The sequence below is a fragment of the Ooceraea biroi genome, chromosome 7 (assembly GCF_003672135.1).
Source record: "Ooceraea biroi isolate clonal line C1 chromosome 7, Obir_v5.4, whole genome shotgun sequence".
In the NCBI taxonomy this organism is placed as follows: domain Eukaryota; kingdom Metazoa; phylum Arthropoda; class Insecta; order Hymenoptera; family Formicidae; genus Ooceraea; species Ooceraea biroi.
This window is the reverse complement of record NC_039512.1, coordinates 5,056,168-5,073,046: the sequence shown is the minus strand read 5'-3', so window position 1 is coordinate 5,073,046 and position 16,879 is coordinate 5,056,168. Positions and strand designations below refer to the sequence as shown.

The 16,879-nt window shown below is 30.0% G+C and overlaps 3 protein-coding genes and 1 long non-coding RNA gene across 7 annotated transcripts; 1 reads left to right on the top strand and 3 right to left on the bottom strand.

Annotated features, from left to right (window-relative positions):
* Positions 1-119: 119 nt before the first annotated feature.
* On the bottom strand, positions 120-3,357 carry LOC105276663 (odorant receptor 10a-like). The gene is made up of 7 exons (XM_026971023.1): positions 3,296-3,357; positions 2,737-3,006; positions 2,112-2,580; positions 1,395-1,494; positions 1,161-1,280; positions 812-967; positions 120-519 (listed from the first exon to the last, which is right to left on the bottom strand). The coding sequence occupies exons 1-7, from the start codon at positions 3,324-3,326 to the stop codon at positions 466-468; spliced, it is 1,200 nt and encodes a 399-aa protein (XP_026826824.1). The 5' UTR covers positions 3,327-3,357; the 3' UTR covers positions 120-465.
* A 2,203-nt stretch (positions 3,358-5,560) lies between these two features.
* LOC105276662 (odorant receptor 10a) lies at positions 5,561-10,002 on the bottom strand. 2 transcript variants are annotated; one of them, XM_011334462.2, is made up of 7 exons: positions 8,757-10,002; positions 8,211-8,480; positions 7,614-8,082; positions 6,896-6,995; positions 6,662-6,781; positions 6,339-6,494; positions 5,561-6,040 (listed from the first exon to the last, which is right to left on the bottom strand). In XM_011334462.2, the coding sequence occupies exons 1-7, from the start codon at positions 8,785-8,787 to the stop codon at positions 5,987-5,989; spliced, it is 1,200 nt and encodes a 399-aa protein (XP_011332764.1). In that variant the 5' UTR covers positions 8,788-10,002; the 3' UTR covers positions 5,561-5,986. The 2 variants fall into 2 exon arrangements, with proteins under 2 accessions (XP_011332764.1, XP_011332766.1); XM_011334464.2 differs by lacking the exon at positions 5,561-6,040 and having other exon boundaries at positions 6,401-6,560.
* Positions 10,003-11,552: 1,550 nt separating this feature from the next.
* On the bottom strand, positions 11,553-16,245 carry LOC105276661 (putative odorant receptor 83c). 3 transcript variants are annotated; one of them, XM_011334459.3, is made up of 7 exons: positions 14,923-16,245; positions 14,379-14,651; positions 13,764-14,232; positions 13,247-13,346; positions 13,019-13,138; positions 12,638-12,793; positions 11,553-11,653 (listed from the first exon to the last, which is right to left on the bottom strand). In XM_011334459.3, exons 1-7 carry the CDS (start codon positions 14,951-14,953, stop codon positions 11,600-11,602), a joined length of 1,203 nt encoding a protein of 400 aa, XP_011332761.2. In that variant the 5' UTR covers positions 14,954-16,245; the 3' UTR covers positions 11,553-11,599. The 3 variants fall into 3 exon arrangements, with proteins under 3 accessions (XP_011332761.2, XP_011332762.2, XP_019886356.2); XM_011334460.3 differs by having other exon boundaries at positions 14,379-14,648; XM_020030797.2 differs by having other exon boundaries at positions 14,379-16,245.
* LOC113562249 lies at positions 16,001-16,514 on the top strand. Its single transcript, XR_003406773.1, has 2 exons — positions 16,001-16,085; positions 16,243-16,514. It is a non-coding gene; the product is annotated as an uncharacterized LOC113562249 (long non-coding RNA).
* Positions 16,515-16,879: the final 365 nt, after the last annotated feature.

The window sequence follows — 16,879 nt, the reverse complement described above, 5'->3', positions numbered from 1 at the left end:
TAACATATAATACCCAAATAATGGTTAACACCTTGTAAAATTTTAAGATATATCTGTAAAACGATTAATATCTAAAAATATTCAATACATTGAGTACATTATAAACAGAAAATTGTATATCGATTTCTAATATCATAATTTATTGACGACTTTGCTTGTTCATCAGTTTTCACTTCGAGTGTGCGAATAAAAGTACCTGCAAAATTAATGGAATCTTGTTAAGCGCATCAGCAAACATGGGTTGGCAGACAGTTATTGTAAATTGAGATCAAATATAAGATAATAAAATAAACGTTATTCTCAATGTAATATATCATAATATTTTATCTGTGGATAAGGAAAAGCATTGCAATTTTGTGATATATTTTATAAAATATTTTACTATTACTCATAATATGAATATGGATAAAAATATATAATAAGGAAAAGGGAGGGTTATATATTGATTTCCACTTGGTTTCTAGTTCAATTACGACGAGCCAATAGAACAGATATGTAGCCGCCCGAAGTTTTTAACAACTGAAATATTATATGTACAGTTATATACAGAAAAAATTTTATTTAAATATGTATACATATTTTAGATATTAATATAAAAACTATTTTATGAACAATATAAATTATATTTCATATCTTTACCGTTCGCATTACTGATTACATAAATTCTAATTGTTAAATATACTTATATTTAACAAAAAAGTTTTCTTTTTATAAAAATGCTTTAAAAACTTATCAAAAAGAAGTTAATTTTTTATCATATAATCATTACACCAATAATAATTAATCGATTGTAGTATATATTTAATCTTACATTACATAACATAGCTATTGTCATAGGAAAGAGTTTTCCTGCAGTAAGATTCAATGGTCTTTTAGTTTGCATCATTATATTCATCAAATCTTTCGCCTGCTTTGGCTTTAATTTGTACCATTCGTATTGGCAAACAGCTTCGTAAATCCCATCAAACTTGATGAATAATATTCCAACAAAATAGCATTCAAAGCAATTATGTTAAAGCAAAATACTTAACAGGTAATTTTATGACACATATAAATATTATATATATATATATATATATATATATATATTTATGTTATATGTATTTATTTACATGTTGATGAAGTAAAACGTAAAACACGTAGATATGATTATTGCTTACTTGAATAACTAAAAATTCTCCCAACAAACAGTACAGACACATGTGTCCGAATGTGATGATAAAACCTAACAGGAACAAAAACAATCGTGCCAGAGAAAGATTACGACCTTGCGTTACTATCTAAGCATTGGAAATAAATAGGCAAAACTTAACACTTTTAAATACATGTATATTATAAAAGTATAATCTCGATTTAATGCATTTGATTAGAACATAAGAGGAAAGAATACTTGCAGAAACAAATAAAAACCCATAAAGAACAAACAGTATGCCGAAGTATACCAGCAATCCAAGTAACATTAAATTAAACGTATCGTCAATAATTATAATGGCCCTGCATGAAAAACACAGCAAAACAAAAATTATTTAGTAAATGTATTATTTTCTTCTATTTCCCTATTATCACTGTTTCCTTTAACTGAATATGAACTAACATTCTACGAAAATGAAGTACACACTTTTCAAACTTATGCGATCACGCAAAATTGATATAATTAATATCAGATTACGAACAATTTTATATATTCAAGACTATATATTAAGTCGATGCATAAGTTCTTGTGCCGATAAATCGATGAATGAATCGTCTCAAACGATGATTCCTTCTTTCGATGTGGTACTCGCATGCTGCCGAAAAGATCGTGATGAATGAAGATGAGAAAAAATCGTAGAAAACGACTTTGTTTAATTTATACTTTGTGTAATTTATACGATTGTTTCATTTCATTAACGAATAAAGAAAAATCGGCAAAAATGCACCAACCTAATATTATCCATTCATATATAATATTTGTTACCCATTAATTGAAGACATAAACAGACATATTCTCTCTGTTACAAATTGTGTTATCGTTTGACGAACAATTTTCTGATAATTTCTATAAAGAAAACTATATATAATTTCTATATAATACATTATATATATATACGGTGTAACGGGAAGTATGGAACCTGATAAGACGTATATGATCCTTCACGCTGGCCGACAGAGCGCCTGCAAAGTTTTGGAATTTATCCAAGTTGCGAACACGTGTTTTGAAATTCTCCAATTGACCACATACGTGGAAGACCAGCATACTCATAAAGGTATCTGTGCCGCTGTACATCGTACTGCCTGCCATCACGCTAAAGCTTTGCAGAAAAAAAGTTATCTCGTAAAGTGGACTGCTACTTACATTGTATAAATAATACGTTTGCAGTGGCAATAATCTGCCTGGGTCTGTTCTATTCGTTCTATATCTCATTGAAATGCCAAAAACGGGAAGAACTAAAATGATGACGGCAGATATTTGTATTAACAAGAAACCGAATATCGTGAAAATACGTGCGATTCGCGCTTGTTTTAACATAACGTTCCTCTCTTTGGACGTCTTTGGTCTTAACCAATCGTTTTTGATCATATTTAATAGAGGTAGAACTTCTGAAATAAGAGAGTAGATTGAGTATTATACATGCATTATTCAAGTTCGCGTTTATTCTTGGAAATAAAACAGCGAGAAAGAAAACATTTGTTTGGTCATTTAGATTTTTAATATCATAATCATGACATATCATTTTTAGTTTTATTTAACATTACCATATTTTTTGTGCCAAACGATGATCAGTTTTATTAACGCCATTCCAATCGATAAGGTGTATTGCAAATTATCGATTGCCGACATTATGTCGTCATAAATCTTGAGCAATGAATGTAAGGTTGGAATAATGCAGCTCCAAAATATTATATTGAATATAAGGATTACACGTATGTCCGACATTAACTTTTTCTGCTTAGTTTCGTTATTTTCTGGCCATAGCCCGAGCAATATTAAATTGATCCGATTTAATTCGGTGGCCCATTCATAGTCTGCTTTTATATAAACACTTTTATATATTACACTCTTATGTATAACACTCTTATGTATTAAAAATAATTTATTAAAATCAAGTTATTTTATCCACAACGCGGATGTCTTTAATATATCTTGAACATTCTTTCCATTAAAATAATGAAAATATTGTGATCTTTGTTAACATTTGCTGAACTTTATTAAGTGTAATTAAATGGATATAATCACAAAGAATTAAAAAATATAGAAAGAAGATGAAAGAGGACTAAAAATTTATATATGTTTTAATGAAGACGGAATGAGCACCTGTGTATGCTGAATGCTCCAAAACTTCCATATTGGCACCTATGAAGGGACTGACTGTCGCTTTTTTTACGTTAATATGATTCAATATGGTATATTGTCGCATGTCGCAAAAGGCCACATAAATTGCTAAAAATATAATAACGCTGGCTAGGGGTGTACACGTCATAGACGTTAATAATGCAATACCTAGTCGGGAGCATTACAGAAGGGTGATGTTTATAGTGGCTTACTTTACAATTAAAAGACTGATCGCGTGAGAGCAAAGACACCGCATCAAAACTTTTATGGAGCTTAGACATGTAGGGCCGCATTGCACTTCTGAGACTCTTATGTTACACAATTATATTTATCATTAAATATTGTAATAGAATGTTCTGTACATCTTAACTGTTAATATAATAATACTGTCTAATTGCTAGAAAAGATAATTTCAAAGATGCACGCAAACGCAAACAGTTATAAAATAGCGTATAATAAGAAAGTATTAAGATGTATGAATAATTTATAATTTTACTAGATGTTTGATCGTATCAATGTTCTTTCATTTTTATTCAATTTTGCGTTGAATAAATTTTTAGGATGAAAATTTAAATTAAATTACTCAGTTTTTCCATACAAATTTGAACTTTTCTAAAACCGATCCTGTTGTGCCTCTGGTATTGATCGGTTACCTTATGAAAACTATTACATGCAAGTTCTTCAAACTAAATAGAAAGTTTGAAAATTTCATTTCTATTTTCGTTTCCCTATCGTGCTTTATCAGAGTTGTGTAGCAACTATGGCAAATAAAATTAAAGGTTGTAAAGATATAAATGTATTGTCGCGCAAATGTACGCCAAGTTACACGTGTATGTATCGATGTCGTTAGTCTATACTCACTATTTACGAGATAGTACGTGACAGTACCTTTGTGTAGAAGACAGTGCATGAAGATGGATGTTCCAAGAATTACTAATAACACACTTGTTGCAGCATATTAAGATGAATTTCTAATATAAGGTAAATATTTAAGAATATTCAATATGTTAAGTATATTATATAAGTTTTATATCCAATTTTATTGTTTTATTTTATTGACAATTTTATTGATCATCATCATCAGTGTTCTTAATTTCGTATTAACGGATTGAAATTGCACTTTGAAAAAATCAAGTTTTAAGCAAAAAGCAAAGTTGCTAACAGATATGGAGAAATATAAAGGAAAACTAGAAATATATTTATTTATGTATTTATTATATGAATGCTATATCATCAAATTTATGACAAAGTTAATTTACGTAAAATTGTACTACAGGAAGTAATAGTTATAACTAAATACATATTTTTATTACTTATTATCAATAATCAGTAATTAATAATAGATTTTATAGGCGAAAATATTGTAAATAATATTTGCTATTAAAATTTTTTCAGATTTTTGTTTTCTTGTAATAGTGATCTGTTAATATGTACTATTATTATCAATAATCATTTTGCCTTCTTCTATAAACTCGTCATAAAGATTTTTATATTTTTACTATGTGACTATTGTCAGATTGGCTACAGGCTACATTTATATTATATGTATTATGTGTATACAAGGTGGCCCATTTTAATTTATACAGTCGATTTTTTAAAAAACTAAAAGAGATACGAAAAAATGTTTCAGACAGACATGTCACGATTTCGAGGGGGACATAAGATGATACCATTGGTTTGACCTTGAATAGTCGTTTGAAGGTCACGCGAAGATCACCTTCAATTTCTTAAATTGAAACCCCAACTTTTTATTGCAGATTCTTATTCTCCATCGAAAAGTAAGTAACTTTTGTCTGAAACATTTTTCCGAAAAATGTCATCTTATGTCCTTAAAATGTCCTCAAACTCATCTTGAAGATCATTTTAAGGACATAAGATGACATTTTTCGGAAAAATGTTTCAGACAAAAGTTACTTACTTTTCGATGGAGAATAAGAATCTGCAATAAAAAGTTGGGATTTCAATTTAAGAAATTGAAGGTGATCTTCGCGTGACCTTCAAACGACTATTCAAGGTCAAACCAATGGTATCATCTTATGTCCCCCTCGAAATCGTGACATGTCTGTCTGAAACATTTTTTCGTATCTCTTTTAGTTTTTTAAAAAATCGACTGTATAAATTAAAATGGGCCACCCTGTATATATGAAAGATATCCCCCCAAAAATAATGCGTATGCTTATTTGAATAAACAAAATTTCACATACGATGCAATAGAGGCGTGTGTATGAATGTACGAAGGAAGGCTGATAAAAACAAGTTGAAAGGAAGATTATATTTCTGTATTATCACCTATATAATATTTAACGTATATCAGGACGAACAAATAAACAAATATAAGAATATTATTTAGTTAACATCTATGTTCATGAAAATCTTTTGTAACTCTACAGTTGTGTGTGTATGTGTGAGTAAAGTTCACACTTATTTATATAGTCTGAAATAATTTCAGATATATTTAATCGTATAAAACATGCGTTAGTAAATATTTGCTACAAATTGAGATCAAATATAAAATAATAAAATAAACACATTATATTCTCAATGTGATTTATCGTAATATTTTGTCTGTGAACAAGGAAAACCGTTGCAATTCTGTAATATATTTTTTACTATTAATAATAAAATGATAAGGAAAAGGGAGGGTTATATATTAATTTCTACTTGGTTTCAAGTTCAATTACGGTGAGCCAATAGAACAGATATGTAGCCGCCCGAAGTTTTTAATAACTGAAACAGTATATGTACAGTTATATGCAGAAAAAAATTGTATTTAAATATGTATACATATTTTAGATATTAATATAAAAGCTATTTTATGAACAATATAAACTATAATTCATATCTTTACCGTTCGCTTGTTACTGATTGTTACATGAATTCTAATTGTTAAATACACTTATATTTAAGAAGAAAGTTTTCTTTTTATAAAAATACTTTAAAAACTTATCAAAACAAAGTTAATTTTTTATCATATAATCATTACACCAATAATAATTAATCGATTGTAGTATATATTTAATCTTACATTACATAACATAGCTATCGTCATAGGAAAGAGTTTTCCTGCAGTAAGATTAAATGGTCTTCTAGTTTGCATCATTATATTTAGCAAATCTTTCGCCTGCTTCGGCTTTAATTCGTACCATTCATATTGGCAAACAGCTTCGTAAATTCCGTCGCACTTGATGAATAATATTCCAATAAAATAGCATCCCAGGTAATTATGTTAAAGCAAAATATTTTACATCTAAGTTTATATGTACATATGTGAATGTCATAAGTTTATATCATATGTACTTACATGTTAATAAAATTCGCTGTAAAACATCACAACGTAGATATGCTTACCTGACTAACTAAAAATTCTCCCAACAAACAGTATAGACACATGTATCCGAATGTATTGATAAAGGTCATCATCGTGAAAAGAAGACGTGCCACAGAAAGATTGCGACCTTGCGTCATTATCTAAGCATTGGAAATAAGTAGGCAAAACTTAATACTGTTAAGTAAATGCATATTACAGGTATACAATCTTGATTTAATATACTTGAGTGGAACATAAGAAGAAAGAATACTTGCAGAAACAAATAAAAATCCATACAGAGCAAAAAGTATGCTAAAGTAAATTAGCAATGCAAGTAACATTAAATTAAATGTATCGTCAATGATTATAATGGCCCTACAAGAAAAACACATCAAAACAAAACTTAGAAAATGTATTATTTTCTTCTTATTTTTAATTCTTCTTATTTATATGTATTATTTGCTTATTACCATTGGTTCCTTTAATATGAACTAACAGTCTACGAAAATGAAGTGTACACTTTTGAAACGTATGCGATTACGCTACTTGATATAATTAATATCAGATTACGAATTGTATATGTTTAACAATTTTATATATTCAATACAATATAGATTTTATTAAGTCGGTGCATAAGTTCTTGCCAATGAGTCAATAAATGAATCGCCTCAAAAAATGACTCCTTTGTTCATTCGGATGTTGTCAGAAAGATGGGAAAAAGTAGTAAGAAACGATGGAAATATATTGATTAGTTTATGTGTTATCGATTATTTCATTTCAATGAAGAAAAATTGCAAAATCAGCAAGAACTTATGCACCGACCTAATATTATCTATTCATATATTATATTTATTATTTATTGAAGGTATAAACAGACATATTCTCTTTGCTATAAATTTTCTTATTGTTTGACGAACATTTTTCTGATAATTTCTATAAAGAAAAATATATAATTTCTATATATTATTCTCGGTGTAACGAGAAGTATGGAACCTGATAAGACGTATATGATCCTTCACGCTGGCCGACAGAGTGTCCGCAAAATTGTTGAATTTATCTAAATTGCGGATACGTCCTCTGAGATTTTCGAGTTGACCACATACGTGGAAGACTAGTAGACTCATATAAGTATCCATACCGCTGTATGTTGTGCCAGCTGTCATCACACTAATGCTTTGTAGAACAAAAGTCACCTCGTAAAGTGGACTCTTACTTACATTGTACAAATAATACGATTGCACTGGCAATAATTTGTCCGTGTCCGTTTTGTTGTTTCTGTATGTCATTGAAATGCCAAAGAGGGGAAGAAATAAAACGGTGATAGCAGTTAGTTGTGTTACGAAATAACCGAATATCGTGAGAGTACGTGCAATACGCGCTTGCTTTATCATAACGTTTCTCTCTGTCAACGGCTTTGGTCTTAGCCAATCGTCCTTAATCATATTCAATAGAGGTAAGACGTCTGAAAGGAGTAGTTCTCATATTATACTATTCATTTCCGTGTTCATTTTTAAAAGTAAACCAGCAAGAGATAAAATGTTTATTTAATCATTTAATTTTTTAATCTCATATTTATGATATAAGTATTACCATATTTCTTTTGCCAAATGACGAACAGTTTTATTATCGCTATCAGAAGCGGTAAAGTACATTGTAAATTGTCGATTGCTGACATTATGTCGTCATAAACCTTCAGCAAGTAATGTAGATTTGGAACAAGGCAGATCCAGATCATTACATTTAATAAAATGACCACGCGTATATTAGACATTAATTTATTGTGCTTAGTTTCATTGTTCTTAGGCCAAACGCCGAACAATGTTAAACTAAGCCGATTTGCTTCAATTGCCCATTCATAATCTGTTTTATATAAGTGTTTTATGTATTATTTAGATATTATTAAACTCAAGGTATTTCATTCAACGCGTAATGTTTTATTTGACTGGAACATTATTTTTGTTGAAGCAATGAAAATATTGTGAATATATTGTGAATGTTCTTGAAATTTGCTAAATCGTGTTAAATTTTACTAAATGGAAGTAATTTGTATTTATACAAGGAAATAAAGTGAATATAAAAGAGAGAGTCAGACAAGCGCTATAAACTTATACGGATTTTGATTTAAAAAATGAGCACCTCTATATGCTGAATGTATCGAAACATCCATACTGGCGTCTACGAAAAGACTGACTTTCTCTTTCCGTACATTACATTCGATATGCTGGTATATTGTCGCGTGTCGCAAAAGACCACATAAATTGCTAAAAGTCTTATAACGCTAAGGGATGTACACGTCGTACACTAATAATGCAATACCTAGTCGGCAGCATTACAAAAGGGTAATGTTTATAGTGGCTTACCTTACAATTAAAAAAACTGATCGCATGAGAGCAAAGACATCGCATCAATACTTTTATGGAGCTTGGACATGTAGGGCCGCACTGCACTCCTGAGAATCTTATAATATGTTACACACTTGTATTTATCGTTAACTATTGTAATAGAATGTTCTGTATATCTTAATATAATAATACTGTCTAATTACTAGAAGATATCATTGAAGAAAGACGCACGCAAACTCATACAATTATAAAATATTATAATATCGTGAGATAAGAAAACATTAAGATGAATAAACAATTTATAATTTTACTAGATGTTTGATTATCATTGATGTTCTTTTATCTTTATTCCTTTCTCAGTAACTGAGAATTTCCTTTTTCTCTTATGGTTTATTCAAACTGAGTCTCAGTTTGAATAAACCATAAGAGAAAAAGAAAATTACATTAAATTACTTTTATATATATACGTATTGTTTCAATATACATATAAATTTGAACTTTTCTAAAACCGATCCTGTTGTGCTACTGTTATTGATTCGCTACTTTATTGAAACTGTCACACAAGTATATGGAAGTTCTTCAAACTATAAGGAAACTTTTCAATTTTCACCCATTTTCGTTTTCTCTTCGTATTTCATCATAGTTGTATAGCTACGACAAATAAATTTAAAATTGTACAGATATACATGTTGTCGCACAAATGTACGCTAAGCAACACATATATGATGTATCAATTGTCAGTCCGTACCCATTATTTGACAAGATACAATATTATCTTTAAATTGTGTATACTAGTGTATTGTATATCAAGATTAATATGTCAAGGATTACTAATGACACACTTTGCAATATATTAAGATGTATTTCTAATATAACATTTAATATCTAAAAATATTCAATAATATTAAGTACATTATATGTAGGAAATTTTATATCGAATTCTATTGTCTTGACAATTTCGTTCATCAGTGCTCACAGTTTCCTATCAACGAGTTAAGGGGGGAGCCTGCTTTAGAACGCTGAAAATAAGGTATATTTTACGAATTGTTTTTGGAGAAACTATACAGCGGATCATTATAAAACTTTGATGCATTTATTAGTACATGTTTAAAGATAAAAAAATTATTTTTTGATTTGAATATATCGCTTGTAGAGGTCGTCCTGGAGAAATCTTAGTGCAGCCGCGTCGCCGGCATTGCAAATTGGTGAGCATTCTCCTGCCTCCGAATTTCGTCTAAACTGAAAAATTGAAATATGTTCTCGTTATTTATGAATTCCCATCGTCGATGAACCAAAGAGAGAAGAAAAAAATTGAAAAGTGTCAAAATGGTGGAGCTTAGAACACAAAAGTACGAGTTTTAGGCAAAGTTTTTGAACTTTTTCATGCAAAAATAATTGTTTAACTTAATGTTTTTATGAATATTAAAGGTTCATCGACGATGGGAATTCATAAATAACAAGAAAATATTTCAATTTTTCAGTTTGGATGAAATTTGGAGGCAGGAGAATGCTCACCAATTTACAATGCCGGCTGCACTAAGATGCCTCCAGGACGACCTCTACAGGCGATATATTCAAATAAAAAAATAATTTTTTTATCTTTAAACATGTACTAATAAATGCATCAAAGTTTTATAATGATCCGCTGTATAGTTTCTCTAAAACAATTCGTAAAATTATACCTTATTTTCAACGTTCTAAGCAGGCTCCCCCCTTAAAAGAGCACTTTGGAAACATCAATTTTTAAACAAATGGAATAAAAATTTTAACAGGAGAAATATAAAATAAAAACGTAAGTAATAATATTATTACTTACGTTTTTATTTTATATTTCTCCTGTTAAAATTTTTATTCCATTATATAATTATGTGATACTATATTTATAATATATAAGTGCTGTGTCGTCAAATTTATAATATTAAATTATGATGCAGTAGAGGCGTGTATGTGAATGTATCAAGAAAGATTGAGATGTATTACAATCTAAATAGTGCAATGTATATCAGAAAGAACAAATAAGCAAATACATATACCTGCTGATGCTAAATAATGCTAATAATAGTATTTAGTTAACATCTATGTTCATCAAAATTTTTTGCTACTTTAAAATCTGGCTTAATTTCAGAATTATATATAAGTTCTCAAATAAGTTTAGATATATCTAATATAAAATATCTTATAAAACATGCAATAGTAAATATTTACTGAAAAGTGAGATCAAATATAAAGTAAAAAAATTAATGCGTTATATTCTGAGTGCGATGTATCGTAATATTTTTCCTGTGTACAAAGTGAACCGTTGTAATTCCATAATATATGCATATTACTAGTAATAATCATATTTAATAACTAGCATCCCCCGTCACGGCTTCGCCCGCGATATTTATGTATAGAATTAAATAAAAACACATTTTTCCCCTTCTCACCCGTTAGGGATGGAATTTCGGAAAACCCTTCCTTAGTGAGCACCTACGTGATAGTAGGAATATACCCTTAAAATTTCAAGTCGATAGGTGCAGTGGTTCGGGCTGCACGTTGATGAGTCAGTGAGTGGTATTTGGCTTATATATATATAGAATATAGATATAGATATGATAGGGATGCATTGTATATTTTAATTTCCACTTCTTTTCTAGTTCAAGTACGATGTGCCAATAGAACAGATATATAACCGCCCGAAGTTTTTAATAACTGTAATATTATATATATATGCAGTTTTATACAGAAAACAATTTATGTAAATATGTATACATATTTTAGATATTAATATATATTCATAAAAGTTATTTTATAAAATAAATTATGTTTTCTATCTTCTATGTTCGCACTACTGACTGTTAGATAAACTCTAATTGTTATACAGGGTGTCTGATATAAGGCGAAAAACCTCTCGCTCACAGGTGGATCTTGTCCAACTGAATTAAAAAGTCCTGTACTATTTTGCAAACAACCATGTAAAATTTCGAGTAATTAAGTAAAGAAAGCTAATTCAACGGACGCGATTGGCAGGGAAGTAAGCGTGAATAACGTAAAAAACGGCTGACTAGCCACGCGATAACGGCGAGTATCGGATTATAGCGGCAGGCGAGACGACGCGTGGACAATAATTTCTCAGCGTCTCATTCAAGTGCTCGTGTTGCCGAGAAAGTGTTGTTACGTATTTCTTTTTGTTGTTTGGGCGCAACGCGATAATAGCGAGTATCGGATTACAGCGGCAGGCGAGACGACGCGTGGACAATACTTTCTCGGCAACACGAGCACATGAATGAGACGCTGAGAAATTATTGTCCACGCGTCGTCTCGCCTACCGCTATAATTCGATACTCGCCGTTATCGCGTTGCGCGCGTGACTAGTTAGCCGTTTTTTACGTTATTCACGCCTACTTCCCTGCCAATCGCGTCCGCTGAATTAGTGAACTTTCTTCACTTAGTTACTCGAAATTTTACGTGGTTGTTTGCAAAATGGTACAGGACTTTTTAATTCAGTTTGACGAGATCCACCTGTGGGCGAGAGGTTTTTCGCCTTATGTCAGACACCCTGTATATACGTATATTCAACAAAAATTTCTTTTCGTATAAGTGCTTTAAAAAAGCTATCACAAAGAATTTAATTTTGTATCGTATAATAACTTCAGAAATAATGATTAATTAACTGTAGCATATAATCAACCTTACATTAGATAACGTAGCTACCGTCATAGGAAAGAGTTTTCCTGCAGTAAGATGCAATGGTCTTCTACTTTGCATCATTATATTTAGAAAATTTTTCATCTGTTTCGGCTTTAATCTGTACCATTCGTATTGGCAAACAGCATCATAAATTCCATCACACTTAATAAATAACATTTCAACGAAATAGCATCCCAGGCAACCATGTTAAAGCAAAATATATAATATTTAAATATAAAATATTTAATACAAAATATAAAATATTTAAAAGTTAAGTTATCACATATGTGAATGTCATAAATTTGTATATGTACTTACTCACATGATAAAGTAAACATTGATAAAGGAACCATAAAACACTATAACAGAGATATAATTATCACTTACCCGCATAACTAAATATTCTCCTAATGCACAATATAGACACATATGCCCGAATGAGTTGGTAAAAGCTATCAGAGTCAAAAACAGTCGTGCTATAGAAAGGTTGCGACCTTGCGTTATTATCTAATCGTTGAAAATAAGTAGACATCATTAACACTTTTAAATAAATGTATATTATAAGAACATAATCTTGATTTGATTGATTAGAAAAAAAGAGAAAAGAATACTTGCAGAAATAAATAAAAATCCAAATAGAGCAAAAAGTATGCCAAAGTAAACTAGCAATCCAAATAACATCAAATTAAAAGTATCGTCAATGATTATAATGGCCCTGCAAGAAAAGCACAGCAAAACGAAAAGTAGTAAATGCATTATTTTCTCCTACTTACCTTTCCTCCTACTTACCTTTTCTCCTACTTACCACTATTTCGTTTAACTAAATATGAAATAACGTTTTCCGAAAATGAAAGTCATACCTTTGAAATGTATACGTATTTGAAATTGAAATGTATTACGTAAAATCAATACAATTAATGTTAAACTACGAAAAATTTTGTATATTCACAACACTATAGATTTTATTATGTATTTATATATTATATTTATCTATTGATTGAGGATATTAAAAGACATCTCTGTTCTCTGTGCTACAAAATTTTAGTATTCTTTGGAAAATACTTTTCTGTTCATTTCTATAACACATAAAGCTTGATATTTATTATTATCGAAGTAACAGAAAGTATGAAACCTGTTAAGACGTATGTGATCCTTCACACTGGTTGCCAAGGTGTTCGCAAAATTGTTGAATTTATCAAAATTGCGTATACGTGTTTTGAGATTCTCCAATTGGCCGCATATGTGGAAAACTAGCATACTCATAAAGGTATCTGTGCCGCTGTATATCGTGGCGGATGCCATCACGCTAAAGCCTTGTAGAAGAAAAGTTACTTCGTAAAGTGGACTGCTACTTACATTGTATAAATAATACGTTTGCAGTGGCAATAATCTGCCTGGATCAGTTCTGTTTGTCCTGTATCTTAGTGAAATGCCAAAGAGGGGGAGAAATGAAACAATGATGCCAGACATTAGCGTTACGAAGAAACTGAATATCGTGAGAGTACGTGCGATTCGCGCTTGCTTTATCATGATGTTCTTCTCTTTAGATGTTTGTGGTCTTAGCCAATCGTCTTTGATCATATTTAATACAGGTAGAATGTCTAGAATAAGTAGATTGCGTATATACGTGTATTATTCGCGCGCGATTTTGCGTTTATTAGAAGTAAAACAACAAGAGAGAAAACATTTGTTCGGTCATTTCGTTTTTTAATCATGATATATCAGTTTACATTTTATTTAGTGTTACCATATTTTTTGTGCCAAAGGATGATCAGTTTTATTAACGCCATTAACATTGACAAAGTGTATTGCAAATTATCGATTGTTAACATTATGTCGTCATAAATCTTCAGCAACGAATGTAGTGTTGGAATAATGCTGGTCCACATTATTATGTTTAATATAAGGACCACGCGTATGTCTGACTTTAATTTTTTCTGCTTATCTTCATTGTTTTCTGGCCATATGCCGAGCAATGTTAAATTGAACCGATTAAATTCAATGGCCCATTCGTAGTCTGCTTTTATATAAATATTCTTATATATTAAAAACATTGATTAAAGTCAAGTTATTTTATCCACAACATGTAACTCTTTAATATGGCTTGAACATTTCTTTCATTAAAATAATAAAAATATCGTATTTTTAATTTTTGTTAATATTTGCTGAACTTTATTAAGTGTAATTAAGTGTAATTAAATGTATATAATCACAGAGAATTAAATAGAGTAGAAAGAAGGCAGAAGAGAGCTATAAATTTATATGTGTTTTAATAAAGAAAGAATGAACACCTCTATATGTTAAATGCTTCGTAACTTCCATACTAGTGTCTATGAAGGTACTGATTTTCCTTTCTTTACATCACTTTATATCATGGTACATTATCGCATGTCACAAGAGATCGCAAATTGCTAGAATAATGCCTCTATTTAAGGGTGCATCATCGTACATTAATAATGCAACACTTAGTTGAGAACATTACATGCGGGTGATGTTCACCCTGCAATTGAAAAATTGATCGATCGTAAGCGAAGATGCCGCATAGAAAGAGACCTGTACATGTAGGGTCGCATAGCACTCCTAAGAATCTTTCACTGTTGCACAAGTGTATTTATCTTGCAATACTGAAATGAAATGTTTCGTATATCATAACTGTTAACGTTATAAGACTAATTGCTATAAGAAGATATAATTAAATAAAGACGCATGTACACATATAATTATAAAATTGCGTAATATTTTAAAAAATTTATGTAGAAAAGAAAAGTATAAAGATCTACAAAACATTTATTATTTTACTAGATCGTTCAATAATCTTTGATATTTAGTCGTTCCTTGTGTTGAATAAACCTTTGAGAGAAAATTAAAGTAAATTTATTTATTCTTTCTCCATACGCATATAAATTTGAACTTTTGTAAACCGACCCTGTAGCGCTGTTATTGATCCGCTGCTTTATTGAAACTGTCAGTTACGAGCAAGGAAGTTCTTCAAACTAAAAGGAAACTTTGAAACTTTCACCCATTTTCGTTTTCCTTTCGTGTTTCATCATAGTTGTATAACTACGACAAATGAATTTAAAGTTTGTACAGATATACATGTTGTCGCACAAATGTACGCTAAGCAACACATATATGATGTATCAATTGTCAGTCCGTACCCATTATTTGACGAGATACAATATTATCTTTATATTGTGTATACTAGTGTATTGTATATCAAGATTAATATGTCAAAGACTACTACCCATACAGCATCGAAAGATTGCATAAACATTGCATAGACCTTACATTGAAACATTGCAATATTGCGTGGAAGTTGCGAAATGTTCCGGCAACGTTATTGCAAGCTTGCGGCAACAGTAAAGTGTCCGCCCTAAGAAATATTGCAATGTAACATTACAGTAACATTATGATGCAATGTATTTGTAATAATATGAGCACGATAAGATTGTAGGTAAAAGATGAACATAACCTTTTTTGTTTTATAATAAACTGACAATGAGTGTATTAACAACCAATATTGTGTGTCCGTCTTTTATCATCTTTTATCATGAATATTTATATTTATATAATATTAATTTTATTATAATATTTTTGTCCATGGATTACAGATTAGCTGTGCTGACACAAATATTTAAGCTTTAATATTATTATATCTTTATGGTAGTAGAGTGATGTTTGCTTTTAGACTAATAATTTTATTATAAAATTATTTGTATCTATTAGAACGATATATGAAGATGATGTCAGAGGTTAATAATATTAAAGATTAAATATGTGTCAGTACAGCTAACAAGTTGTGTTCATCAGTGCTCACAGTTTCATATCAATGAGTTAAAAGAGCACTTTGGAAACATAAAGTTTTAAACAAATAAAATAAAAATTCTAACAGGAGAAATATAAAATAAAAACGTAAGTAATAATATAATTATGTGATAATATATTTATGTGGGTGCTATGTCATCAAATTTATGACATTAAATTTACGTAAAATTGTATTATAGGAAGTAATAGTTGTAACTAAATATATATTATTAGTAATTATTATCAATAATCATTAATAATAATAGATTATATATATATAATCTATTATATATATATAATCTATTATATATATATATATATAATCTATTATTATTAATGATTATACACGCGCGCGCGCGCACACACACACACTCATACACGCCCACGCGCACGCACGCGCGCACACACACCCACACACACTCCTACACGCACACACACACGCAC

Coding starts and splice junctions, on each gene's coding strand:
- LOC105276663 (XM_026971023.1), bottom strand. CDS start 3,326: ATGGAAGTTTTGGAGCATTCAGCATACACAG. Junction 3,007..3,295: donor GGAGCATTCAGCATACACAG/GTGCTCATTCCG, acceptor ATATAAAAGCAG/ACTATGAATGGGCCACCGAA. Junction 520..811: donor CAATAGCTATGTTATGTAAT/GTAAGATTAAAT, acceptor ATAATATTTCAG/TTGTTAAAAACTTCGGGCGG.
- LOC105276662 (XM_011334462.2), bottom strand. CDS start 8,787: ATGGATGTTTCGATACATTCAGCATATAGAG. Junction 6,996..7,613: donor GATCATATACGTCTTATCAG/GTTCCATACTTC, acceptor TTTTTCTTGTAG/GGCCATTATAATCATTGACG. Junction 6,782..6,895: donor ATGGATTTTTATTTGTTTCT/GCAAGTATTCTT, acceptor TCCAATGCTTAG/ATAATGACGCAAGGTCGCAA.
- LOC105276661 (XM_020030797.2), bottom strand. CDS start 14,685: ATGTTTTTAATATATAAGAATATTTATATAAAAGCAGACTACGAATGG. Junction 14,233..14,378: donor CCTTTGGCACAAAAAATATG/GTAACACTAAAT, acceptor TACTTATTCTAG/ACATTCTACCTGTATTAAAT. Junction 13,347..13,763: donor GATCACATACGTCTTAACAG/GTTTCATACTTT, acceptor CTTTTCTTGCAG/GGCCATTATAATCATTGACG.